This window comes from Manacus candei, unplaced genomic scaffold (assembly GCF_025592945.1).
Source record: "Manacus candei isolate 608988 ecotype Guabito, Panama unplaced genomic scaffold, ASM2559294v1 h1tg000008l, whole genome shotgun sequence".
NCBI classification, from domain to species: Eukaryota; Metazoa; Chordata; class Aves; order Passeriformes; family Pipridae; genus Manacus; species Manacus candei.
In genome coordinates, this window is record NW_026138056.1 from 21,157,814 (window position 1) to 21,182,755 (window position 24,942).

The window sequence follows — 24,942 nt, forward strand, 5'->3', positions numbered from 1 at the left end:
CATTAATGCTAGTCTCTTCAGCAGTATCATATTTATTTAAACAGGGGTTTGTTGTTGATTTCCTTTTAGCCTCTGTCTAAAGCTGTCAAGGTAGCCAACTATCAAAACATAAGTGATTCTTTTGTTCTTTGGCTTTTTTTCTTGTTAGTGATTTCTAAGCTGTATTGGAGTTTCGGTAATACTGGTACACTCCGAGCACGGCTGAGGGCTTTCTTCCAGTAGAATCTTGGTTATCATATTTGCTCTACTTTGTTGAATTGTGGATGGGTGATGTGCACTCTGATGTACTGTTTGCAGACTTCAGTCTTGCCTATTTACTTTTTTGCCTGAGAAAACACTGTGATGCCTGTTGGGGGACTTGTATATGTGTAAGTCTGAAGTCCCAACCATAGGCAGGTTTGCAGTTGTTTTAATCATAACATCCATTGCTTTCTGACCTTGCATTAAATCAACACAAAACACACAAGATTTTTTTTCTCTCATTTGCAAGAGACATTAACAATTTTAGCACACTTGTTTCTTCCTTGATAGTTCAGGAGTAGTATTTGACTGTTAATTCTGGTCTTATCTGCGACCTGCAGTTCAGAGCTTGCTGAATGCTTTCTGCTTGGGCAGTGTCTTAACAGTTGTAGAGGCAGAGTAGAATCACCTGCAAGAACTCAGGGTGATCATGCAATCTCTTACAGCACACAGTGCTTATCTTTTTGTCCCTGGCATATCAGTGGTTTGAATCCATGTATGTGCACTGATTATCAAGAAGTAGGGTTACCTAGCTGTATTTGGGAAGCATTATTCTTTCATTTGCACTTTGTGCATGATTCTTTCATTCCATATTTAATACTTAATATTAATAATGTTATTATTAATATTAGTAATTATTGATTAATAATTGATAATTATTAATTATGTGTCCAACCTTAAGCCAGAAAGTTTTTTGAATGCTGGTCAAAGCAGTGCCAGACACCATCACTGTTCAGAAGCTGATCTCACTTCATTTGTACCAGTGTATCACTGACTCCTGGTGTGGGAGTCGGTTTTACTGAGTTGTTTCCCATATGGAGGGGATTATATATCCCTATGCCAAACTTTTAAGAGCATTGTTTGTGTTATTCCAAGTTGCCTGCACATAAATAGAATGCAATAATGGATTCATTATTGAGGATTAAATCTTAATAGACTAATGGTTTTGACTGAGCAATGGAGCACTTCTGCTACATGGAGCAGGATGGTCATTCAGTGGTTCTGTTTCAGCTGTAACTTAGTTTTCTCTTCAAGCAGATTCTTTCATACTTTCACTTAAATGAGTAATGAATATTCAAAGCCCCTATTACCTCAACAGTGGCACTGCTTGGGCACAGATAAGGGAAGGAAGATGGCTTTTTATGATATTCTGAAGGGAAAAAATGAAAATTTCATGGAATGATGAGATTCTTAGCAGCATCTAAATTTGAACTGATTTTTAGAAGTGTGTTTTATTGCCCTTCCACACCCTCTCTGAACATAACTAATTGCTGGTAAACAAACAGTTGTTTGACCTGGTAGTATAGTACCTAGGGGTTTAGTTAATAAAACTTGAAAATCCTAGGATGTTAATACTTTTCATAGTAAGGTAGAGTAATACACAAGATGTAATCTGACTAGAACTTGCAAAAAAGCAGGATTTTTAGGTCATGAGTCTTTAAAAAAACAACCAAGCAAACCAAAACCCAACAGTTAGGTTTATCTTAACTTGTATCAGTATTCCTTCAGGTTCCTGGAAATTAAAGTTCTGTGACGTTTGAGCTGTGTAAAACTTCAGCTAGTTTCTCCCATGAGAAAATGGGGTTGTAGCTTGTGTCAGTTCAGCTGCGGGAGGGAAAAGGGGCAGGACACCTGTCTCCAGTGAAGATTGACAGCTTTTAGCTTCTTGTGGCAAATTCCTGGGCTGTGCCCCAACTACACAGTAAGGAACAGTAGCTCTTGGGACTTCTGGGCATCTTGTGATATGATGGGAATAAAAGGTCTCAGTTAATTGAGAGTCTCAGGCTTTATAGAAGAGCATGAAGTGTATGATACTGCCTGCCTGACCTGTAGATTTCTGGAGAGGATGGATTCTTAGTTCTGAGGGTTTCATCTTTTTTTTTCCTCAGATATTTTATCCTTTTTAACTGTTCAACAGCAGCTACAGGACTTTTCAAGATAATGTACATGTTCCCAGTAAGTTTATCAGGAAATTGTGCCTCAGTGGGGACATAAAAAGAAATTACTGTCAAGTTCTGTTTTGTGCTTTTGTACCTATACTGAAAATATAAGGCTACCAATGTGTTGGTGTTCATTATACAGCACCTTACTACTGCTTGATAATTAACCCCTCTTCAGCCCTTTTAGTGTACTAGGCTTCTTTCTGAAAGATCCTTTAACTGTAAAAAGTATTGCCTTACTGTGTGTGCCTAAAACAGCTGCTCAGACCCTTGGAATCTCACTGTATTAAGTAGCCATCCAGCACCACTTACACACTGTGGTGATAAATGTTGTAGGGGTAAATCCATTTGTAGTCCATGTTTATTACTGTTTCCAAATGCATTCTTAAATACTAGAGTAATCTAACTATATCATATCATATTGCTAAAAGATAAGATGAGAAGTTGGAGAGGAGGAGGAAATTCCTGGTGTTGGCTGACTACAGAGCTGAGGGTCATGCTTTAGAATTTGTGAGGTATTTAATCTTTAAACATTCCTCATTTAATTGTAAGAAAGAATCCAGAATTAATGATTGCCCAATTTTTGTTGCCAAGCATTAAGTTTAGTTTTAACATTGCCACCAGAGGGCAGCATGTTCCACGAGCTGGCCGTGCTGAAGCAGATCGCATCTGATTTTAGGCAAAGATGAACTTGTAAAATCTGAGTTTTAAAAGTATCAGTGATTCATCGACAAGTTTTTCCTGTTATGCTCAGCTTGTATCTAAGTCCTCAAATTCTTGTCATAGCATTAACTTTCTAAGAAAGAGAAGCGACGTTATTGATGTGAGTAAATATGTCAATACAAGTAAAAACTAACTGTAGCTGTTCTATAAGTTGGATTCTGGTGCCTTTAGCTTATTATTACTCCTGCATACAGCTTCCATAAGACAGAGGTATCAGGAACTTATTCCCTTACTTCTTGCATTGTTTTTACCAGTTATAGAATTCATTCTTCCTGGTTTTGTCTTAGGGAAGTAAACCTACATTACCTTGTTCACTTGTGTGATTAGATGAATGTTGAAGTTGATATAATTCTACATTCCGTGTTTTTAGGATTAATTACCTTAAATGCAGCATCTGTCCTCTTTGGTAGTTGGGGTTTTGTGTTTTGGGTTGTTCGGGGTTTTTTGAGGTGAGCACTGTGAGACTTCTTGATTCTCATGTTGCAATATAATCTAGGAAACTCCTTATACAAATAATCTGAAGTGATATTATACTGGTATATTGTGACTCAAAAGCCTCTTTTGTTAGCTTTGCAGTAGGTGCAGGCGTGACACAACAGGCAGATCACGTCTTGCAAGGCTCACTTTCCCACTTGTACAGCAACACAGTTTTCCTCGACGGGGTATTACTATTATTTGAGAACCTAGTTTTAATGAGCACACAATTGGAAAACACATTATATTAAAACAAATCACTGAATAACTTGTATACAACCTTTTTTTTTAATGCTGTGGTACAGGTATATTCAGTAGTCTCGTGCATAAAAGGATCAGTAAGTTGTGATTTAGAAAGATTAAAACCAAGAGTTAAACATTAAATGTAGACATTTTCCTGAAGTTACATTGTTTTCTTGAATTTTCCTGAAGTGTAGTCAAGAATTTTTATGTTTGGAAATCTAATATGCTGTTTTTGCAAAAGTCTCTCACTTCTTTTCTGAGTAATAGAGGTACTGTGTACTAGAGTCTTGCCATCTTTCAGGTGACTTTGTATAAATCCAGGCTGAGTCTGGTACTGTCTGTCCTGGAGTGGTGAAAATAAACCTCAGCCTGAGTTGATGTGGGATGGAATGGTTCAAGTGTTTTTGTGTAGTGTTTTAGTAGCAGCAACATTATGGGAATGTACAGTGCAACTGCAGTAGGCTTGCTAGGCAGCCAGCTGAGTCCGTGTGGGCTTACTGGTTGAGGTCTTGTGTTGTGTGGAAATGGCTAAACTGCACCTGGATCCAAGTTGGCGTGTGAAGTGCTACAGCTGTGTTCTTGCAGTCCCTTACACATGGTCTAATAAATCCAGACTGGATTTGAGGGGAAACAGGTCTGTATTTCTGCATCTAGGACTCAGTTAATCTGCAAATAGGATAAACTGCCCATAAATAATTAAGAGTTTGTAGTATACTGTATGTTCCAGATAAGAGTTAGAACATGCAGTATTAAAAGAGATTTTTAGAAGAAGACAATTACACCAAGTTCATCTTCTTGTCCTTGCTAATTGGGGCACTAGCATGCAATACCAAAATCTGATATGATATTCTTAAAGCAAGTAGACTGCTGTTTTCAGTGATGTTCTCAGGTGGTTATTTTGAGTCTGCTTACACTTTGAAGTGTAAGTGAACTTAAAATACATGGATGCAAGAAACAAATGGAAGTCTCAAGGGATTCAAGTCTCTTTTCATGGCTGATTAGTAACAATTTTTCAGAATCCATACCAAGAAGAGAACATGAGGTAAACTCATTATGTGCTATATTCTTGTCAAACCATTGTTTTCAAATAGGAATTATTTCTGTGACCCAGTGCAGCCTGGCATTTTGCCACGTGGAATAACAGTACGTGCTGTTTTAACACTAATGTGTGGTGCACCAGCATCACTGATAGGAATGTGACTGTCAGATATGTCTTTCCGAGAGAACTTAAATGATAGAACTCAGATTAAAGTAATAATTGGATTTTTCAGGTCAACAGTTTCTTAGACAATATGTTTAATATTAAAATAGACTGCACTGAACTCAGTGCTCTTTTGCTTTGTGTTTTACATTACACGTGTAATAACGGGGGGGGGATGTTTGTGTTTGTGCAGTACTGTTTTCCAGTGCATCTTGCATTCCTACAGTGATCTGTTCTTGAATGTAGCATCCAGGAGATAATTTGTAATCAGTTGTGTTAGTTTGGAGTTTCTAGTCTGTTAAAATGCTAGTTTTGTTGCTCTGAAGTAATTTTTGTAGATGTAATGTAATTCTCATGACATAAATTCTAAGAGCCTAGGCGTACTTAGCCGGCATGTTCTAGAATTATTGGAAGTGCCAATTGTTAAGTGCTTGTTTACATGAAGTTATCATAATGCATTTTTAAGACTTCAAGTTCTGTTTAATGTCCCACTGAAGTAGAAGCAAGCAAGTATACTTGCAGATTCCAGCTGTGTGAATTTCCAAAGTTTTTGACTTATACCTTTCAGTAGGCCCATGTATGAGGCCATTACAATAATTAGTGTGTTATCAGAAACAAAGATAAGTTTGAATTTTTTTCTTATGTGTAAAACTTCAGTTTCTGAGGAATTTGAATCAATTCATAGTTGGCTGAAAGCCAATTTTTCTCCTCAACTCTTAACATGTGTTTGAAAAACGAACTCACTTCCTAAGTGCCTTGTGAATCTGCAATGATTAATTCTTCTCATTATTTTGCTGCAAATTCTCATGACCCTCTGTGATGATTCGATCACCCACTTAGAGTTTATGCATATTCATATCTTTCCGCTCCTGCTCCAGTCGTTCAAGTCTCCTTCACTGACTGTGGTGTGTGCTTGGTGCAGTAATTGAGCTGCAGTAGATTGATTACTCTGGGGAGCTGTAAGGCCTTTAAAGGTGAAAACATATCAGTCCTGTTAATTAGGAAACAAAGCTCTGGTGGCAAGTTCAGCAGTCAAATGCTTCCAGTGTAGAAATGAGGAAAAGTATGATTTGTTCCTCTCCATGAACCCTGTTTACTTTTTTATATTTGAATTAGATCTGTATTTGCTATAATAGGCTTCTGCAGAAAGTAGCATGTCCTGTATGATTGCATGGTGTTGGTATTTTAAAACAAAAAGAACTGTATGTTTATTGTAATTACTAGGTGCTGTTAATTACCTCCTAAATTATACATTATTTTAGGCATTACTTGACCTATAAAGCTAAATGAGAGATGAAGAATGGAATCATTGATTGTAAACTTTAACCAAAAACATTTATATCAGTCACCTTTTCAGTCCTGAGTGTCAAAGTATTTTCTCTGAATTAAAACAATAGATCTTTATATAGAAATTGTTATAAAACCTGGGGCATCTCCTTTCTTTTATTAAGATGTCTGTTGCCTATTGTGTGCAAGATTAATTAAAGAGAATACATTCTTAAAATTAGGTGAATATTAAATGATAGCATAAGGTTTCATCCAGCAGACAGCATCCTTACATCATCATGGTAAGTACCCTGTGGTTTTATGTTGCTAAGCACTCTAATCTAGAGTGGCCTATTACAAAGATATTAAGGGTAGGGGAAACCATCTGCCACACAATCTATCCATAAGGGTCAGAAATAAATAATTTAGAAGTAATTTATATATCTTAAAAACCACTTTTTCCCTGTAATTACTGGACAACAGATTGTAGAATACAGATGTTATGAAAGTGCCACTGTTTTTGTAAACAGCAGGTGATCCATTGCTGCTTCAGGGTAGGTCATAGGATGCTGTTGTCATACCTGTTCCTGCAGAGGTCAGGAAGGAGAGTCTTGCTGAAACAATTGCACATGAGATTGAATTCCAATTAGTGCATCTTACACCAAAGGATATCTCATTCATTGTGTTTGTGGTCTTTTTTCCTCTGTTTTAGGCATTTATTAACACTGCAAAGGAGATCTACGAGAAAATCCAGGAAGGAGTTTTTGACATTAATAATGAGGTAACTTTTAATACTTTGAACACTCTGTTTCCTTTTTAAAGGTACAAAATTCACCTTCCCTAGAAGGCTGGACAGTAAAAGATTTGTCTGTTCCATTTGGATATAGAATTGTCTGCCATTGTGATAAAAATGGATTAAAATAAGTGACCCTATCCATCCATGAAGCATCGCAAAATAATATAAATCCCCAAAAGAGAAGAAAATCCACTTTCATCCACTTCTCCATATGGTGTCATCTGTTTTCAAAGATAATTTTCCACTATGTAAATGGGGGACCATGTTGATATGCCAGATGCACTCCATGAGCTGTCCAGTGTAGGGGAGGGATTGCTTTGAGAGTTACATAAAAGACTTTTGAAATGTTCCTGGTTTAGGTGGCTGAATACTGTAGGGAATAAAAGATTAGCCATTTTGCCTATACACATTACTGAAATTACAAATTATTGGGGCCTGTCCCTTTGCTTGTTTTGAGTGGGGGTAGAGACGTGGAGGAGGGAGCACTTGTGTAATGCAAGAGCTTAGAAAGACCTATAATGTCTCTCTCAAATTTTGAAATTATTGTGCTGTGGAAAATCTTGAGCAGTTTGGGGAGAGGTTCTTGGCCATAGAAAAAGCAGATTCAAATTCAGTGGTGGTAAATAGACATCTTAGTGTTGTATAGAAATGTTAAAATCATATAAGCTCTCTGTTAACATTCACATAAAAAGTCACACCACATAAAGTTTAAATTTGACAATGTGGTCGGTCTTTCCTGATGTCCAGGTTGGTATTTTAGCTTGCATGTCCCTCAATATCGTTGCTGAGGTGCTCAGGCAAACCACACATGGAAGTCTGCACCACCACTGTGTTCTGTTTCTGTTCTGTGAGTGGGGGTGTCCGGAACTGTCAGTCTGAGGCTTCTCTTAAACATTACAGTCTTTGCAGAATTCCTTAGAGTGGTGAGGGAATGGGCAGGACTCCATTAAATAGCTTCACCTCTTTCTGCTTAATATATTTCAACATGAGAAAACTTAGACTATTAAAAATATTGCTGATGACTTCAGAGAGGAAAAAATGAGAAACTTCAGTAGTATGCAAAGTATTGCATTAGGAAACTTGTAGTTAAATAAGACTTGAATAATAATCCTTCAGAGACACTAATTCTGACTGGAAAGTGTGTGTGTATGTGGTGTTTTGGTGAAACACTTCTTAAACTCCGTTCACTGATGAAAAGTTTAAAATTTTCTTTCATGTTTTTCCTGAAGAAAATGCAGTTGGTAGTGCAATATAAATTGGAGAGCAATCAGAGTTTCTGAACAAGCATGCTCGCTGTATCTGTTGAGTCTCATATAGTAGCTGACTGCTTTACTGTGCCTTATGGAGCTTTGATTGCAATATGCTGTCAAGAGCCAACAGTCCGTGCTACTTATTTGGCTTTATGCCAAGTCTGGCTCCTTGATTCCTCAAGAAGTTGCTATCAGCCCAGAGGGGGCAAAACCAATGAGCCATAGGGCATGCTTTTTATTAAAGAGGAGTCAAAGAGCGAAAAGAAACCACATCAGCTGCTGTCAATACTGAGCGAGTGCCAGAAACCCGAAGGCTACCACTGCTGCAGAACAACTGCCAAGCACTATAAATCTGAGATTTGCTGTGACGCAGAGTTTCCTTAAGAGCTTAATTTCTGAAGCTACTGTATTACTTTTCTCAAAGTGCTGTATTTTTAGGTAAAATCCACTTGAGGGAGTGAGGGTTAAGATATAAGTGTGATTTTGATGAATGAAAGAGCTACGCTGTGTGTGGGTTCTTGGCAAGTAGCCATGTCTTTTGGGATCACAGAAATTATTGATGACACAGAACACTCGTATGCCCTTAGCCTCTACAGCTGATTCAACACAGAAAGAAATGCTGTCTAGAGAGGAAAAGTTTTATATTAAACTATTAAACTAGTGGAGGTTTTGGCAAGAGGGGAGAGGTTATACATTCTTAACAAATGCTACGTATTTTTAAAGCCTTATGCCAAGTAGTATTCAAATACAATTCTTGCTTTGTGAGTTTTCTTGTTAGGAGTTTAAGCTACAGAGTGTAACATGGAGATAAAATTTAAATAGGAAGGAAGGAAGGCATCTTCTTTTAAATTATATTTAATCACTAAGGACACGTTACTAAAAAATTACAAACTTTGCTATATTTATTGCATGCCTTAGGAGAACTTGCTATATTCTAAACAGAAAAAGCAGCTTTTCAAGTATATTAGTCTTTTAAAATATTTACACTGTGTATTCAACTTCATTTCAGGCAAATGGCATAAAAATTGGCCCTCAACATGCTGCTACTAATGCAACACTTGCAGGCAATCAGGGAGGACAACAAGCTGGAGGAGGCTGCTGTTGAGCCTGTTTTTACTTTCTAGCTGCCTGGATGGGGCCTACTAACTTGTTTGTTCACCCTTCCCTCCCCCTGCCCCGCTCGCCTCCACTTCAATTCAACTGAGACATGAAACTTGTAAGTTGGTTTCCTGTTGCAGAAGACTTTATCCTTCAAATTCTTGTATAACTTTGAATAAATGGTTAATGTTCACTTAAAGACAGATTTTGGAGATTGTATTCATATCTATTTACATTTGATTTCTAGGTCAATTGATGTGATTATTTTTGTTAAATGTTGTCTTGTGCCCTTGACTACGAACTGAATTGTATTAAACACTACAAAGTCATCTGAGTATTTTAATCAGTTTGTGTAGTTAGGTTTCCCAGCTCCTGCGGTTACCTAATGTTTAATATTGTAGAGCTGTCCTCAAGTTTTTTGTCAATTTTCAAGGCTATGAAGAGAAGCGGAAGGACTCTTTTAATTCTGTATTTATCACTTTCTGTATATATAGTTTAATAACCTGCTTGGGTGTACTTGCCAAGCTAGAATTCTTTAATGCATTTGCATAAATTCTATACTACTTAGAGCTTGAAAACTACAGAAGCATTAATAGAAATTGCTTGGATGCTAAATTTTAAGCCTTTTTGACATTGTTAGCATGTTCATGCTCCCCATCATTATCCTGAAGTCCAAGAGAGATGCTTAATGTATATTACTAGAGGCTACATGCGTGCTATCTATTTTAATGCCAAATGTTTGCTGTTTGTCCACAATTTCCACAGCACCTCTTCAGAAATGGATTAGCTGTTTGCCTTAACAAATACTATAGGTAAAAACAGACTATGAATGAAAAGTAGAGGAGGAGTTGATAAATTTAAAATGGCACATTATAAAAACATTAATCTTTTCTCAATGGTTTTTTCTTGTTTACCACTTGATTTCTAAGTATATTTTTCATGCAAGGACAGTTTTTCAACCTAAATGTATAGTGGTTGTGTAAAGTTTTCTTTTAGTGACAACTTGTAATCCTAAATATATGGTAAGCATCTTGTCTATTGTGAAGAGGGTGTGAAAATAAAATCTCCCAGTTTGGAAATCTTGATGAAAATCAAAACTAGAAATGTTTTGGTACTTATTATGGTGGTGGTTGGGGAGGGCAGGTTTTGCCTCAAGTGAAAGGGTTGCAACAGTGCAAAACAAGATCCTGTGTTTAAAGCGTTTATTTGTTAAAATACAGTGTTCATGTCACTTTTCCTACAACTGTGCAAACAACTGAGTTTCCATCTCATCCTATCTAAATAATTGCAGATAAAAGAGTGACACTAATGCTAGGCCATGCTTCGTGTATTGGGGGGGAAAAAAGAGAGTGGGGGGCAGTGACTGCAAAACTTTGTCTTACTGGACCAATACTGACCACAGCACACAATGGGAGGACTGGGATCCTCATGTTACCCGTTCTGATTGTCAGAACTTTACATCCAAAGTGAATAACTTCAGCCTGACAGGTGTAACACAGCAGTGGTTCTGAGATTAAATAAAATTTAAAAAAATGTGTGGAACCTTTTGTTGGTATCTACGGGCAAGGGCAATCAGTATGGATTTATGTTAGTTGCTGAACTTACAGTTCTTTTCTACACACTTAGGAACATTATCAGCAATGCAATATAATTGTTTTCAACTATTTATTAAGAGGTTACTCAATTTAGATACTTTCAACTGTTAACTGTTTATTATGTGAAGTTTGCATTTATAAAGCACATTTATTGTTTCAGTTGAAGTTTGAAAATTGTGTTGCATGACAGAAAAAAAAAAGGACTGAACAGTAAAACCATAGGATTGGACTCCGTGGATGCCAAGGGAAAACTGGCATGTAGTAACTTGCTGTTCACAAGGAGTGCACAAACTAGAGTACTTGCTTGAATTAACTATCTGAAGTTTTTTTGCAACTGGCAACACTGTAGAACTTAGTTGCTTGAGACAATATGTGAAAAAAGTGTGCTCTTCTGTAGCAGCATCAGCTCCATTACAACTGGGACTAAATTTCTCTTAGCCATAAAAACTGCCCATTAAGAGAGCTGAGGGGGGATTTGTACCCTATCCCAAGAAGAACAAAAATGCACACTGTTTTAAGTGGTGATGATTTACAAAACTGAAACTTCTGACAGCCTCTCATTTTCTGAAAGCATTGAAGAGGTATAAAACTGCCCAGGAATCTAGAGGTACTATAGCAAAGAGCCACCAGGGCTGCTTTCTGGGGGGTGAGGGGCAGGGGGAATGCTGTGACTTACTGACGTCACGTGTGCAATTGATTGCTGATCCTGCTGGTTGGTCCTGGCTCACATGTCAGTCTTACACTGTACATTATGTTAAGAATCTGGTATTTTCAAAGAGGAGCTAGAACAAAACTGAAGTTTCCATGCACTGTGGCTGGCTTTTTGTCACAAACTTTGTGCGCACATAATCCTTTTGTTGCCAGTTACAGATCTCTGTATTTTTGTGGGGTTGGTTTTTTTGTTTTGTTGGGGTTTTTTTGAGAAGCCCTGATGTTATTTTATCCTATTAGAATTTGAAAATTATATAGCACAGAACCTAGCAGGATGGTTTACTTCTAGAACATGTGCTTTAACAAGGTTATTCTTTCACAGGTTTCAGTTTTACTTGAACATGAGTGACTGATAACTTGTTGAGATTTCGTGTTGAATTCAAGTTGCTTTTATTGGTTGCATTTTCACAACCAAAGAACTAAAACATTTATTTTTTCCCAGCAACTTGTACAGCTGTTACATGTAATGGAAAAGTATCGATACCAAAAAATCGTACCAAGGTGCAGTTTCCCTTATTCCCAGTTAGCATATGGTACAAACCATAGTTAACTTTGGAGTTAGTAAATTTGGAGTGATAAGTCCTCTAAGCATGACTTAAGACTTGTCTCTCCTACTAAAACAAGAAGCTCCAGGAGTTTTGGCAGTCATTTAAGAAAGACTGACAATCCCCCTTCGTCTTACACACCTGTGTGTTTCTGTTGGCTTCGGTCATTCTGACTTATGTGAGATCAGACTCAGCAGTGAGTTAAGGTAAAATGACTGCAAAAACACTTGCTGATAAGCTAAAATAACAAGAGTGTCTGAAGCCCTTAGCAGGCAATGAGTGCTCTGTCCCCTGTTCCAGGGTTGTATCCTTTCTGCTGTGTTATGCTTTTTGTGACACAGTTCATGGTGGCAGCTCGTTGAAGAGCCTTCAGCTGCAGTATTTATATATTGGGGAGGTTAGAAGAGTACACATTGGTTTTAGGCTAAATGGCATACATTTAAATTGGGAAAGTTATTTCTGCCTTAAGAGTTTACCTGTGACTGTTAGAGCACTAAATCTGTTCTTGGGAAGAAAGGAAAACCTCTTATCAGACTCAAAGTTACAGTTAAACTGAATCTGAATAAAAAACCAACTAGAAATATCAGAAGACAATTTCAGGCATTGAAGAGTTTTTTTTTTCTTTTTTTAAAGCAGTCTTTCCTAATGAGAGCACCCCAATGTGCCTGCATTTTTCTCAAAGTTGCTACCTGTAGGGTATTGCTTTTGTAGATGCTGAGGGCTGACGTAGTGGTTCCTCTTGATGAACTGTTCTTTTGATACTACTGACTGTCCTACAAGTTTCTTCTTAGGTTTTTTAGTTGGTTGGTTTTGTCTTTTTTTTTTTCCTTCTAAATCAAGTCTCTCTTTTGTATTATCTCCTTTTTGTCTTTTCTGTTTTCATATTCTTTCATTCAAACTGAGTCCTGTGAGCAAAGTGCTGCTCTACATCTTTACCTGCTTCACATCTGTAACTCCTATGCTTATGTATTTGCCCAGTACAGGGCATTTATTTTAGGGATGGAAGGGTGGGGCAGAGGGAGAGAGGGATATGCTATCTGCATGATATAAAAACATGAAGGAAGTATTGCATGGGTTACACATACTGTGTGTGCTGTTTTGCATGTGTGGGGTGATATAATTTGCCTAGTACTCTTCTACTATTGCATAGGAGGAGATAGGGGAGACAGGAAGACTAACAGGTTTTATTTGGATATCTTAATAAATTTGTTTGCTGATATCATACCTATGATTTGTATATACTTAATGTTCCTCCCCCTGGAATCTCTGGGTTTTCTTCTGCCACATTGCTGCAATGTAACTTTAACAGTATGCAGTGGTGATTTATTGTAATACACTACTGAAATCTCCATTTGTAAATAATCCAGGCTGCTGCTGTGTAAGTAGCTGATGAAATGTCTTTACTGGGTCTGCTGCATATGAAAGAAACCACAACATTAGGCAATAAAAACTACTAACAGAATGTTACGAAACCAAGACCATGACAAAAAAAGCAGCATGTTGTGGATCTATCATTTTTATTCTTGGGACAGATTTTATTATTTTTGGAACTATTACAAGACTTATGTTAAATATTGTGGATGATAAGAGGAAACAGACTCTTGGCAAACATGGAAAACCAATTACAGCATATTACCCTATTCCCCTTCCAATAAAGGAGGGGCAAAGCTAAAAGTTTATTCTTTGCTTAGCAGCTGGAGGAGGGGGGGCGGGGGGGAAGTGTTCCTGCTTTAGCGTTGGCTTGAGGAAAGAGATTGTTGCTGTAGCAATGTTACCGCAGGCAATCCAAGCTGGAGAAGGCAAAACCAGCGTACTCCATAGTCTGTTATACCCCAGCCTAAAAAAACACAGGGTTGTTATGGGAAGGCTGAGTAAAGAAATGGCTATTCTATACTGTCAGCTATACTGTTCACTTAAAAATAAGTTTTAAAAACTTGTTTGGTTGCAAATCTCCATATCATGGTGATAAGTATTTGATTTGATAACTAAACTGTAACATGTATCTGATACGCAGACATGGAATTTAAGTGCTACATCCCATGCTCTGTGACACAGAGGTGAAATAAGGTGTAGGGAAAACCTACTTCAAAGCTTTTTTAAAAGTCTGCACATGCATTTGAATTCCTGTCCCAAATTACAGTTCTTGTAAAATTGTCCATAGCAGCACGAATGTAGATAAATCAATGCATCAGTGTTTGTTGGGGGTTTTTTACCCCCACAGCATAGTTATGATTTTTAAAATTCCTTCGTTACAGAGTCAGAGATATAAATGTTTATATTGGGCAGACTCTTGTTGATGGTTTGGGTCTATGGTACACTTGCTGTAAATTACAGCAGGATCTAATTAGCCTTTCTTAAGCTAAGCACAGTTCCATGTATCAAACTAACTGGAAACTGATTGTTTACTTTCCTAGATTTAGACATAAAATACTGGGAGGCAGGAATATCCTTAAGTGCAAGGACAACTCAAAAGAGACAGAGGTACCACTCTAACAATTGCCAATTTAACATTGTCTGGGTTAAAGCAGTCAAGTAAACAGTGTGTGTTCTGATTATGGCATGGGAAAATATTTTCAGACGCAGGAAATGTCTGAAGGAATGTGGCTTACAAGACAGTTAAATAATAAGTATACTTGGGAAGACAAAAACCCATGGGGTTGCGTCTGTCTCCCAGGAGAAGCTGTCAGTTTAAAAGGCATTGCCCAGCACCTGAGCACTGACACCTCTGCCTGGGCTGGTGTTGCTGCTGGAGGACCATAGTACTGGGCCACCTGTGAGGAAGGAACTTTTAAGTTTGGACACTCCACCAGGTGCACATTTGTAGCGCTAAGATGGGAGCTGAGGCAGTGTCCATAACTTGTATGAGTCATATGCATGGCTTTTAGGAGGAGAGATGAGTACAGAAACAACAGCAGAGGACATGGGGCAAATTTACTTGTCAGTGCTGGCTCAAAAAAAAATACCTGAATCAATGTACAACACCTGTCTGTGGTTGTTTTATACAAATACAGCAAAGCTTTGTTTTGAATGTATTTGGAAGCAGATGATTCTGGGTTTTTTTAATCACATTTTAATTCCTGAAAATGACTGGACCTTACTAGAGGGTTGTTGGTTAGGTTCATGTCTAAAGTATTTAACATGGAGAATGTCAGACCACAAAAGAATCTGTGTGTCTGGTGCCCTTGAGAGTCAATCCAGCCACTTCTAAGCAAACGTGGCTGACTGACCTAAGCTAACTGGTGAAGGTCTGTCAGCCATCAGGTGTGCACAGAAATCCAGCAGATGGGCTCTGCTGATCCTCCTTGCCCTGTGCTGTTCAACTCTCATTTCAGAAGTAAAACATTCCTGCACAGAAACAAAAGCACTTGTGGTGTGTCCCACAGTTACTGCTATGAAGCAGAAATTAAGCTTGTGAACTCGTGTGCAATGTTATAATCCTGTTTGGGATGTTTTTCTATAAAGCCCTGTAACTCCAGAGAAAAGGGCATCCTTATGTCCAGGACTGACCACCACTGCATCATCAGTTAAATACTTCATCATTTTCTCTGGATTCCTGTCAAAGTCCAGTTCTATTTCCAGTTTTCAGAGCTCCGTGTCTTGTTTCTTCTGTGTTTCTTCCTATCTTCTGTACCTCTTCTTTCACCATTTTCTTTCCTGCTTGGAGTTTGGAGGTTGATGTCTGTTTAGGGCAAATGATTCAAGAAAAGCTGTGGCATATTTGTAGTACTCAGTTCTTCTGGAAGACCTGTATTAACTATCACTGGTAAAAAACCAAAAAAACACTTGGCCTTTGGATGAAGTGGTTTGCTTATAGCAATGCTGTTATATAAACTTAACATACATAGCTGGTCAGAGACCCACCTCTTTAATTCTGCTAAATCCTCTCTCCTGGATCATCCATCCACCAGCAGTAGAAGGCTTCAATCACAGACGAAAAATGCAGTTGCCAGTTAGTAATTATTTTGGCCAAGCACCTTCCAAATGGTGGGGTTTTGTTTGGTTTGGTCTTTGTTTTGAAGGTGTGCATAACTTCATTCCATCCTGGCCTTCCAGTTTAATTCATTTGCCTTGCTATGCAAGGCAAAAAGCAGTTTTCCTTCAATGGCAGATGAACTCTGAAGTTCAAAAGTTGTTGGGTTGTTGATGCCCACCAAACATAAAGAGGATCCATTAGAGGAAAAGCTGCTACTGAAACTATTTCTTTGTGAGCCAAGGAGTAAGCTTGCTTGCTGCAGGAAGGAGGAGACGACTCATTATCTGGATGCTGGGAGCCAGGGTGTTAGAGAGGCTCCTCTTCCTGCTCCACAAGGACCGAAGCGTCTCTGAGGTAAGCAAAGCAGCAAGGAGATACTCCCCGGGCTTATTACCCACTATCGGCTGGATCTCCTGTTTGCTCCAGCCTCCACCTTTACTTGGAAAGTGCTTGCAATTCCATGAGGTAATTCTTCCTCCCAGCGCTTGTGCTTGTTGCAACGACCATGTGCTCCTAGCATGAGCCAGGACAGAAAATGAAAAAAACCGAAATCCATGTGCTGTAACTTCCTCTTTCTCCATTCTGCCGGGGAAGGCTGTTGTGCTTCGCGTGCTTTGGCTCTGGGCACTGTGGCAGCGGTCAGTCCGTCAGTCCGGGCAGAGCCATCACCCTCCCGCCAGCCAAGAGGCCTGACCGGGTGCCCACCGCCGGTTTAGCCACAGGTGGGAGGTAACACCTGCTCGGTTGGCACCGGAGCCGGTATAAATCTGCGTTATTTTGATGAAGCTCGGATTGATTAGGAACAGGTCCAAGCTAACATACCATAAACACCTATTAAACCGAAATAAATACGTCTACAGGGGGCTCAGCTTAACCGGGTGCAGCTTTGCCTGCACGGGGGAGGCGGAGATGGCTGCGGGCACCACACACGGCGGATCCCACGGGCGGGCGCCGCCGGGGACAGGAAAGCCCGTCCGAGCTGACGTCGGGGGGCGGGGGCGGGAGGGGGTTCCCCCTGGGAGGCGGGTAGGGATCGTTCCGTGCCGGTGGCTCGCAGCTCTGTCCCGAGGGATGGTGTTGGCTCGTCGCCACGGCAACCTCCGACCCGCGGGGGGAAGGGGCGCAGGCAGCGGTGGCAGGGTCGGTCCCGCCATCCCTCCGGGGCTCTCCCCGCCGCCCCGGGAGGCGCCCGGCACCAGCTACTCCCTCTTCCCGGCGGCCCTGCGAGGGTGCGCACTCGGGCCCCCTCCCCATCCCGGCCGGGCGCCTGAGGCGCTGCCCCGGCGCGAATCTGCCCGGGGCTCCTGGGAGTGTCCGTGGGGACAGGGAACGGCGGCAGGAGGGGATGGGTGCGAGGTTGTGCGAGCGGAGCTCCTCGGGAGAGAGGGGAGGCGGTGGTCCTGCCCCGCTGTGGCCCAGAGCTCGGAGCCGCTGGAGCGTTCAAAGGAGCGATGCCGTCCCGGAGCGGGAGCGCTGGGCAGGCGGGGGGAGCCCGCCCCGCCCCACGGGACGGGGCGCGGAGCCCGATGTGCGCGGAATCCTGTTCCCGGGAAGCACAATGGCCGTGCGGATGCCAGGCCCCTCCTCCAGCCCACTCGAGGCTTCCCTCCGGGATGCGTTTGCCTGCTCGACCTCTGCCCTTGCAGGCGGCCGCGGCCGCCCCTCGCCGCCCGCGTGTGGAGCCGAACCGCTGTGGGAGGGGTGCCTGCAGCAGGAAAATCATTGCCTGCGACCAGGGAATGAGGTTTTTTGTGGTCATTTCAAGGGCAGCCCGGCCTGCCGCCCCCCTCTGACCCTGCAGAATCTGCCCGTAGCCCGTTCTGAGTCCCTCCTCTGGCCCAGCTTCAGCTGGAATGTTGCTGACCCGTGTGTTGTGGTACCGAGCCGGCTCTGAGGGTGTAAACACCACCATATAGCTGTTCTGCTTAGAAAAAAATAGGAAAAATGATGATTTTAACTTCTTTCACTTCATATTGTTATTACTTACAGTGCTATCTCCAAAACATTTTCAACTTTTATGTTAAAAAGTTGCTGCAGTGGAGGAAGAACACTTTCTTTCACTTTATTTTTGCATTGGTCAAAATGAAGGTGAGAAAAAAAAGCAATGAAGGTAAGTATTTTGATCTTTATGTGATTAGACAATCGAACTTTGATATCTGTAATGTTTTTTCACAATATGAGCAACAGATAAATATTTTTACTGTCACCTGTTTTACTTGCGAATGCAGCAAGAATCTGTCTGGATTGTGTGCCCCTGCACATGCCTTCTGTACTGATACTGGCCTTAATTTCAGTATAAATTAGACTGACCTCATCTAGAGAAAATAGAAATTCCTTATAAAGTCAACTTTTCCTTAACTAAAGTCTTCTGTAGATGATTCAGTACACTAGATGTAATGCTTAGATGGTCAAGTTACATCTTGAAAAAGTGGAATAACATTTTCTTTTTGCTCTAAATCTTACAACTCAACAATGTGCTTAAAAGTTGACAGTGGGTACAGTCAGTATTTACCTGATCTGCTGCTTCAGTTTTAATTTGCTCTTTGGACAGCTAGAGTACACCACAGGCAAACCTGGACATTTTGCCCTTCTGAGTAGTTTGTCATTGAGGAGGCAGATAACTAAACTATAAATGCAAAGAAAAGCCATTTCAGCACTCACAGATGAACACCTCCTCTTTTTTGACCTCCTGACATCCCTAGTTTAGGTGGGTTCAAATTAATTGGAGAAACAGGTTGTATGGAATGTGTACTTTTAGGTGTGCGCTAATAGAATGTATACGTTGAAATACTATTTATTAGAAAGACAAGCAGCATCTGAAAAGCACATAAGCCTAATTGATTCCAGACACAACTGGCCTGGATTTTGTTTCCCCTTATTCCAACTTTCTGACCTTGTAAAAATTATCTTGATTGTGTTATACTAAAACAAGGCCATGATCTTGCAAAAACTACCATGTGTGCTGATGCTGAGAAGTGCCCAGTAAAGCACCGCCTGTGGAACGAATGCTGACAGCATTAGGCCCCAGTGTCAGTTTGTTTGTTTTCTCTTGCTTATATCTAATCATGGTGAAGCAATAGTCTCACTTCTGCTAAAAGTTTTCGTTTTTAAAGGAGGTGAAAAATGTGTGGTAAAACTTACGATTTGCAGGGAATTATAGGTTTTAAACTCTTAGAGAAGTTTAAGTTACTGGGATTTTATGGCATTTAGACTAGGGGAAAGATCAGTGAGGGTTTAAAAACACGTATTGCCTGTAATTTTTTCAGTTGTGTGTGCGTGCATGTGTGTGTGTGTGTAGTGGTATCTTTGTTTTTCAGAAGATTGTTTCTAGGGATTCGTAGGAGGGTTGAAGGACTTACTGGCTTTGATGATAACCCTTACAATACTGTTGTGCCTTTGTATAAACATGTAAAAGATACCTAGGAATCCATAGTGTTAGATGTGCTGCTGTCTTTGGCGTTGGAGAACTTCTGAGCATAATAATATTTTCTGCTTGAAAAAAAATCCAAGACCTAGGTACACTGATCCTTTTATTACGGTAAGTGCTGTTGCTCCATCTATTTGGGAATCTGTGCCTGGCTAGCCTTAAATCTCTGTGGAGAGTAGTGAGAGAGAAACGTCCTTCCAGCATGTTGAACTGAACAGATGATCCCTCTCTTTATTTCTCTGAAGGCTCTCATTTTGGTTTTTTTTCAGGATCAAGAATAAACTGTGTATTTGGGCCTTTGTCAGCAAGGTTCCCATGGGGCAATCCTTGTAAGCACTGGGATTGCCTATTTAGTAGCAGGGAGGCTTATAAAAAGCAACTGCAGGTGGAAGTGGGCCTTTTCCTGCTCCTCCCTTCATCCTGCTGCAATTGCCTTTCATCCAGGCCCTGAGAACTGCCTGCCTTTCAAACTAAGCTACAAAACTAAGAGAGTTGTAGTCACTTGACCAATATATTAGAATATCTGTCTTTACTTATGTTGATTCACTGATGTTCTGAGGAGTTTTGTTGTGTGTAATGTACTACTTCTGGTGGTTGTACAACAGCAAATGTAACTTAAAAAACTTAAGGTTACCTCTGAAGAAAGCAAGCAGCTTTTATGCATCATTACACTTGGGTTCCAAGAAGTTGGCATCAATGTGACTGCCATCGAGTTTGGGCTTTTTAGCTCTCATGTCAACATTTCTTATTTCCCTACAGATTGCAAGGTGGACATGGTGTGGTATGTTACTTACTAAATAAAAAAATCTGGCAGCATGTGCAGCGTTCTGACTCAAAAGTCATGTTAGTAACCTGCTACACCAAAGATGACTGTTAGTGCCGGCACTGCATCAGTTGTCTTTATGTTTTAGCAACTGTTTTACAGCTTTTCTGTTAAGTTATAGACAAGCTTCAGGTAAAAACCTGCCACCTTGGAAGCCTTGATATAATCTGTACTCTTGGTGCGAAAAATACGGCATGTTCTGGCTTGTGTTTTTTAAGAGAGAAAACAATTGGTCCATTGCTTAAAAGCTGTGCCGTTCTGTGCAGCGCCACTGAAGTGTGCAGCCTGTGGAGTGTGACCTGTGGCGTTACAGATGCAGTGCATGTCCCCTCCCTTCTCAGCAACCACAGGATGAAGGCACAAAGTCTTTCTGCCTTAACTGAAACAAGCAAGTTCTGTTCGTCTGCCCAGAATGCTCAGGTAAATACAATGATTGTGTAAGTTGGTTGTAATGCCCAAAGTATAAACAGTCTTGTGCACAGGAGAGGTGAGTTTCTTGGCAGGTTCTCAGGGGAGTTTCCCTCAGTGCTGCAGAGTCAAGGCGTTCCTCTTTAAGGATAAGACAAATTTTAGATATTTACATAAGACAGGTGCAGAAAAGGTGCAAAATGGAGGATACAAAATGAGGTCTTGTCGGGTGGTGGTGGTGCTTTTAACGCCACCCCGTGACTCTACATTTATTTCTTCACGTTTGGCACTCAGTGTTATTGAACACCTCTACTTTCAAATCACATCGGCGTGAGTGGCAAGTATGCACCACCTCATGGAATCAGATCTTATATGTCTCCTGTGAAATGTAAGCATGAAGGAGGGTGTTCCTTTATCTGTGAGTTGGTGTTATCAGAGTACATTTTGTTAAACTCGGTTTTAATATTTGTTAAGGTTCAATTAATGGTGTATTGTTGTAAATACTTAGGTGATTAGAAGTTTTTTTTACAGAGCAGGTGGTTGTAGTGGGTTGACCCTGGCTGGACACCTGGTACCTGCTAAAGCCTCTCTCTCACTCCCCTCTGCAACTGGACAGATGAGAGAAAATATAACGAAGGATTCATGAGTTGAGATAAGGACCAAGAGAGATCACTTATCAATCACTGTCTCAAAGTGGGGATATTAATTAAATTTATTACTAACAGAATCAGAGCGGGAGAATGAGAAGTAAAATAAATCTTAAAAACACCTTTCCCCCACCCCTCCCTCCTTCCAAGTTCTACCTCCTCCCCCTCAGTGGCGCAGGGAATGGAGTTATGGTCTGTTCATCACAGGTTGTTTCTGCCACTGCTCAGGAAGGAGAGTCCTTCCCCTGCTCACTCTGGGGTTCCTCCCACAGGAGACAGTCCTTCACAAACCTCTCTGGCGTGAGTCCATCCCAAGGGCAACAGTTCTTCACAGATTGCTGCCACATGGGTCACTTTTCCATGGGGTGCAGTCCTTCAGGCACAGGCTGCTCCAGTGTGGGTCCCCCACAGAGCCAGAAGTCCTTCCAGGAAAGCCTGCTCCAGCATGGGCTCTTCTGTCCATGGGCTGCAGGTCCCTGCCAGGACCCTGCTCCAGCATGGAGCCTCCCACAGGGTCACAGCCTCCTTTGGGCATCCACCTGCTGTAGCCTGGGTCTCCTTCACAGGCTGCAGGTGGATCTCTGCAACCCCATGGTCCTCCATGGGCTGCAGGGGCCCAGCTGCTCCACCATGGTCTGCACCACGGGCTGAACCTCAGCTCCAGTGCCTGGAGCACCTCATCCCCCTCCTTCTCCACTGCCCTTGGAGTCTGCAGAGCTGTTCACTTGTTCTCACTCCACTCTTCTCTGGCTGCAATTTTCATCTGCCCAACAACTTTTTTTCCTTCTTAAATATGTTATCATGGAGACATTACTATCATTCTCATTGGCTCAGCCTTGGCCAGCGGCGAGTCTGTCTTGGAGCTGGCTGGCATTGGCTCTACAGGACATGGGGGAAGCTTCTGGCAGCTTCTTACAGGAGCCTGTGGCCCCCCCACTACCAAAACGTGGCCACAGAAACCCAATACAGTGGTTAAGCACTGGAACAGGTTGTCCTGAGAGGTGGTAGATGTCCAATCCCTGTAAACATCCAAGGTCAGTTTGGACGGGGCTCTGAGCAACTTGACTGAGTTGAAGATACCCCTGCTCATTGCAGGGGCATTGGACTAGATGTCCTTTAAAGGGTCCTTCCAACTCAAACTATTCTATGATTCTATGATCAAACTGTACTTAGCGAGGCAGTTGCTTCTTTTCTGCAGTGAAGTGCTCCACAAGGGATACAGGTTCGGCTGGGTTGTGAGGAACTGTGAAGATGGTGCAAGTAAGTTTAAGTCCTTATATGTTTGATGAATGTATCTCACACTTTTTAAATGTCCCAGTATCCACAACAATGCAGGCTACAGTGTGAGTGCATTCCCCTTTTCCTCTAAGTTACGTTCTTTCCATCACAGAGTATTGCTGCATATTCAGAGTTTCAGCCCTTCTCTTAAAGTGTTTTATGCCAGCGAAATGAAGACCACAGCTACCACCTTCGCTACTGTGTTCCATGAGCATTAAACTTAACCATGTACAAAATTGTTTCCTCATCCTAACCATGTATGGGACTGTTTTCTCAGGGCTGGGTCTGAAGGAACAATTTATTTTACTTTTTTCTCTGTATAAATATACAATGATTTTATGCATGTCCCCATATCCTTCTGAAACCAAATTTTCCATGCACGCCCATCTGAAGAGAGGAAGGACAAGACAGAGAGGGAAAGAGACAGAAGAGCTGTCACCAGTTACTCTTCTGTGAGGCACTAGTATAGTATCCTTATAAATCCAGTGTAAGAAAACACAAAGAATAATCTGGATTGATGTAATGCAGAGCATGTTTATGAAATGTCTCAATTACAGCCAGGTGGGAGGACTACAGATGAGCAGTTCAGAAATCAAAGTGAACTTCCTAAGTGCAAAAGAAAAATAAATCATCAGTTTTGTGGAGAAATCAAGGTAGATGGTTAGAGGGAGTTTGTAGAGCATCACTAACAAAATACCAGTGGACACTGCAATGCTCCTGCGAAATGCTCTCTTAGGATTTATCAATAGGTGGCATATGTAAGTCATCAGAACAATGTAAAGATGACTCCACCGAGTGCTGGTGAGGTCCCAACGGCCACGTTGCCCTTGGTTTCATGTTCTGTGCTGAAAAATAAAGTATAGGACAGTGCAAGAAAGGAATAGGAGATGTAGAATATAAAAGGAAATGGTGAAGGAAGGGAGGATGTTTAGCCTGAAATATAATGTTTAGAGGAAATCGGATAAATTTTCCAATGTGTAAAATATTAGAAGAGGTTTGATCAACTGTTTTTGAATGCTGGGGGAAAGATGAGAGAAACCAGATCTGTACAGAGGGAAAATGTCTCAGATAGGATGTTAGGAGGGTGGCAGGATGATTTAAATTGGATATTAGGAGAGTGGGGGGAGATGCCACAACAACTTTTAAATCATCATAGTGAAATACCAGAACAAGCTGCTTAGGAAGTTCGGGTCTCTGCTTCATGAAGGGTTTCTAAGAACAGGTTAGACAAACATCTGTTGGGGATTGTCTGGGGCTACTTTATCCCATCTTTGTGTGTCCAGAGGGGACCAGATGGTCTCTTCAGATCCCTCTCAGCCCTCTTCCTACAAGTTTACCAAGCAGAGAGGGGAATGGACCTGAGTTTAATGAGAAAACGGTATCATCCTATTAGTTGATCCTCTTTCAGAATAGAAAAAGAATCAGAGAGAAACCACATTTAAGTCAACTACGTAAGTAAATGGATTTTTTTTAATTGTTGTTGACTTGCAGTTTTATAAAGAATTTTTAAAAAAACACATGGTTATTAAAAAAAAAAGTTACCTAAAAAATTATAAAACTGAACGCATGTAAAGTAGTCCTTACAGCATTTGTGGTGTGACAGTTTCAAGAAACAATTTTTAAATGCAAAGTAGCAAAAATAGCAAGTTTTTAAGTATTTTTCAACCATAATATAAATGTGTGTTTGGCCATGGGTTTTACATTGCCTTCCATTTCAAAACAAGCAATGAGAACATCTGTAGGTATATCTGACTGTATACAACAATATTGCACCTGAGTCGTTGCATGTGCAAGCCCAGGAAATAACCATGAGAAATCACTCTTGCTCCCTAGTCCACAGAAGGAACAAGTTTTTCAGTACCTGTTCTGAAAAATCTGTTTGGAAGGCCAGCTGAATGGGAATGTGAAAGTCAGTGCCTTGCCTCCTCGGCAGGTGAACTCTGACTGCAGTGGCATCTCCCTCCCACCCTCCTGCCTTCCCTGCCTGCGCGTTGGGAAGTTCCAATGAAATATAGCTGCTGTGGAAAGTCCTGCTCACAGCGAGAAGACGTGACCTCTCGGCAAGTCAGATCCAATTTTACAGGCGGCTCTGAGTCAGGGCGGAGCCCGTGAACTGAACTTTGTATTTAAGAAGGAAGTGAAGTTGGTGGCAGCCCGTGTTGCTAAGCAGATGAGTTGCCGTATTTTTATGTCAGCTGATAGTTTCGGCGGGTGTGTGACTTCATTCTTAGATATGATGCCTTCCATTTATTAGGGACAAAGGTCAGAAATTGTCAGCGCTGCGATAGCTTTGTCTCTCCATAT

At 40.9% G+C, this 24,942-nt stretch overlaps 1 protein-coding gene across 1 annotated transcript in view; it reads left to right on the top strand.

The window, feature by feature from the left end:
- RAB2A (RAB2A, member RAS oncogene family) overlaps positions 1-10,328 on the top strand; it is a 41,370-nt gene extending 31,042 nt beyond the window's left edge. The window contains exons 7-8 of the mRNA XM_051771363.1: positions 6,800-6,868; positions 9,143-10,328. Coding sequence (XP_051627323.1) covers positions 6,800-6,868; positions 9,143-9,238 — 165 coding nt within the window. The 3' untranslated portion in view covers positions 9,239-10,328. The remainder of the gene's footprint in view (positions 1-6,799; positions 6,869-9,142) is intronic.
- Positions 10,329-24,942: the final 14,614 nt, after the last annotated feature.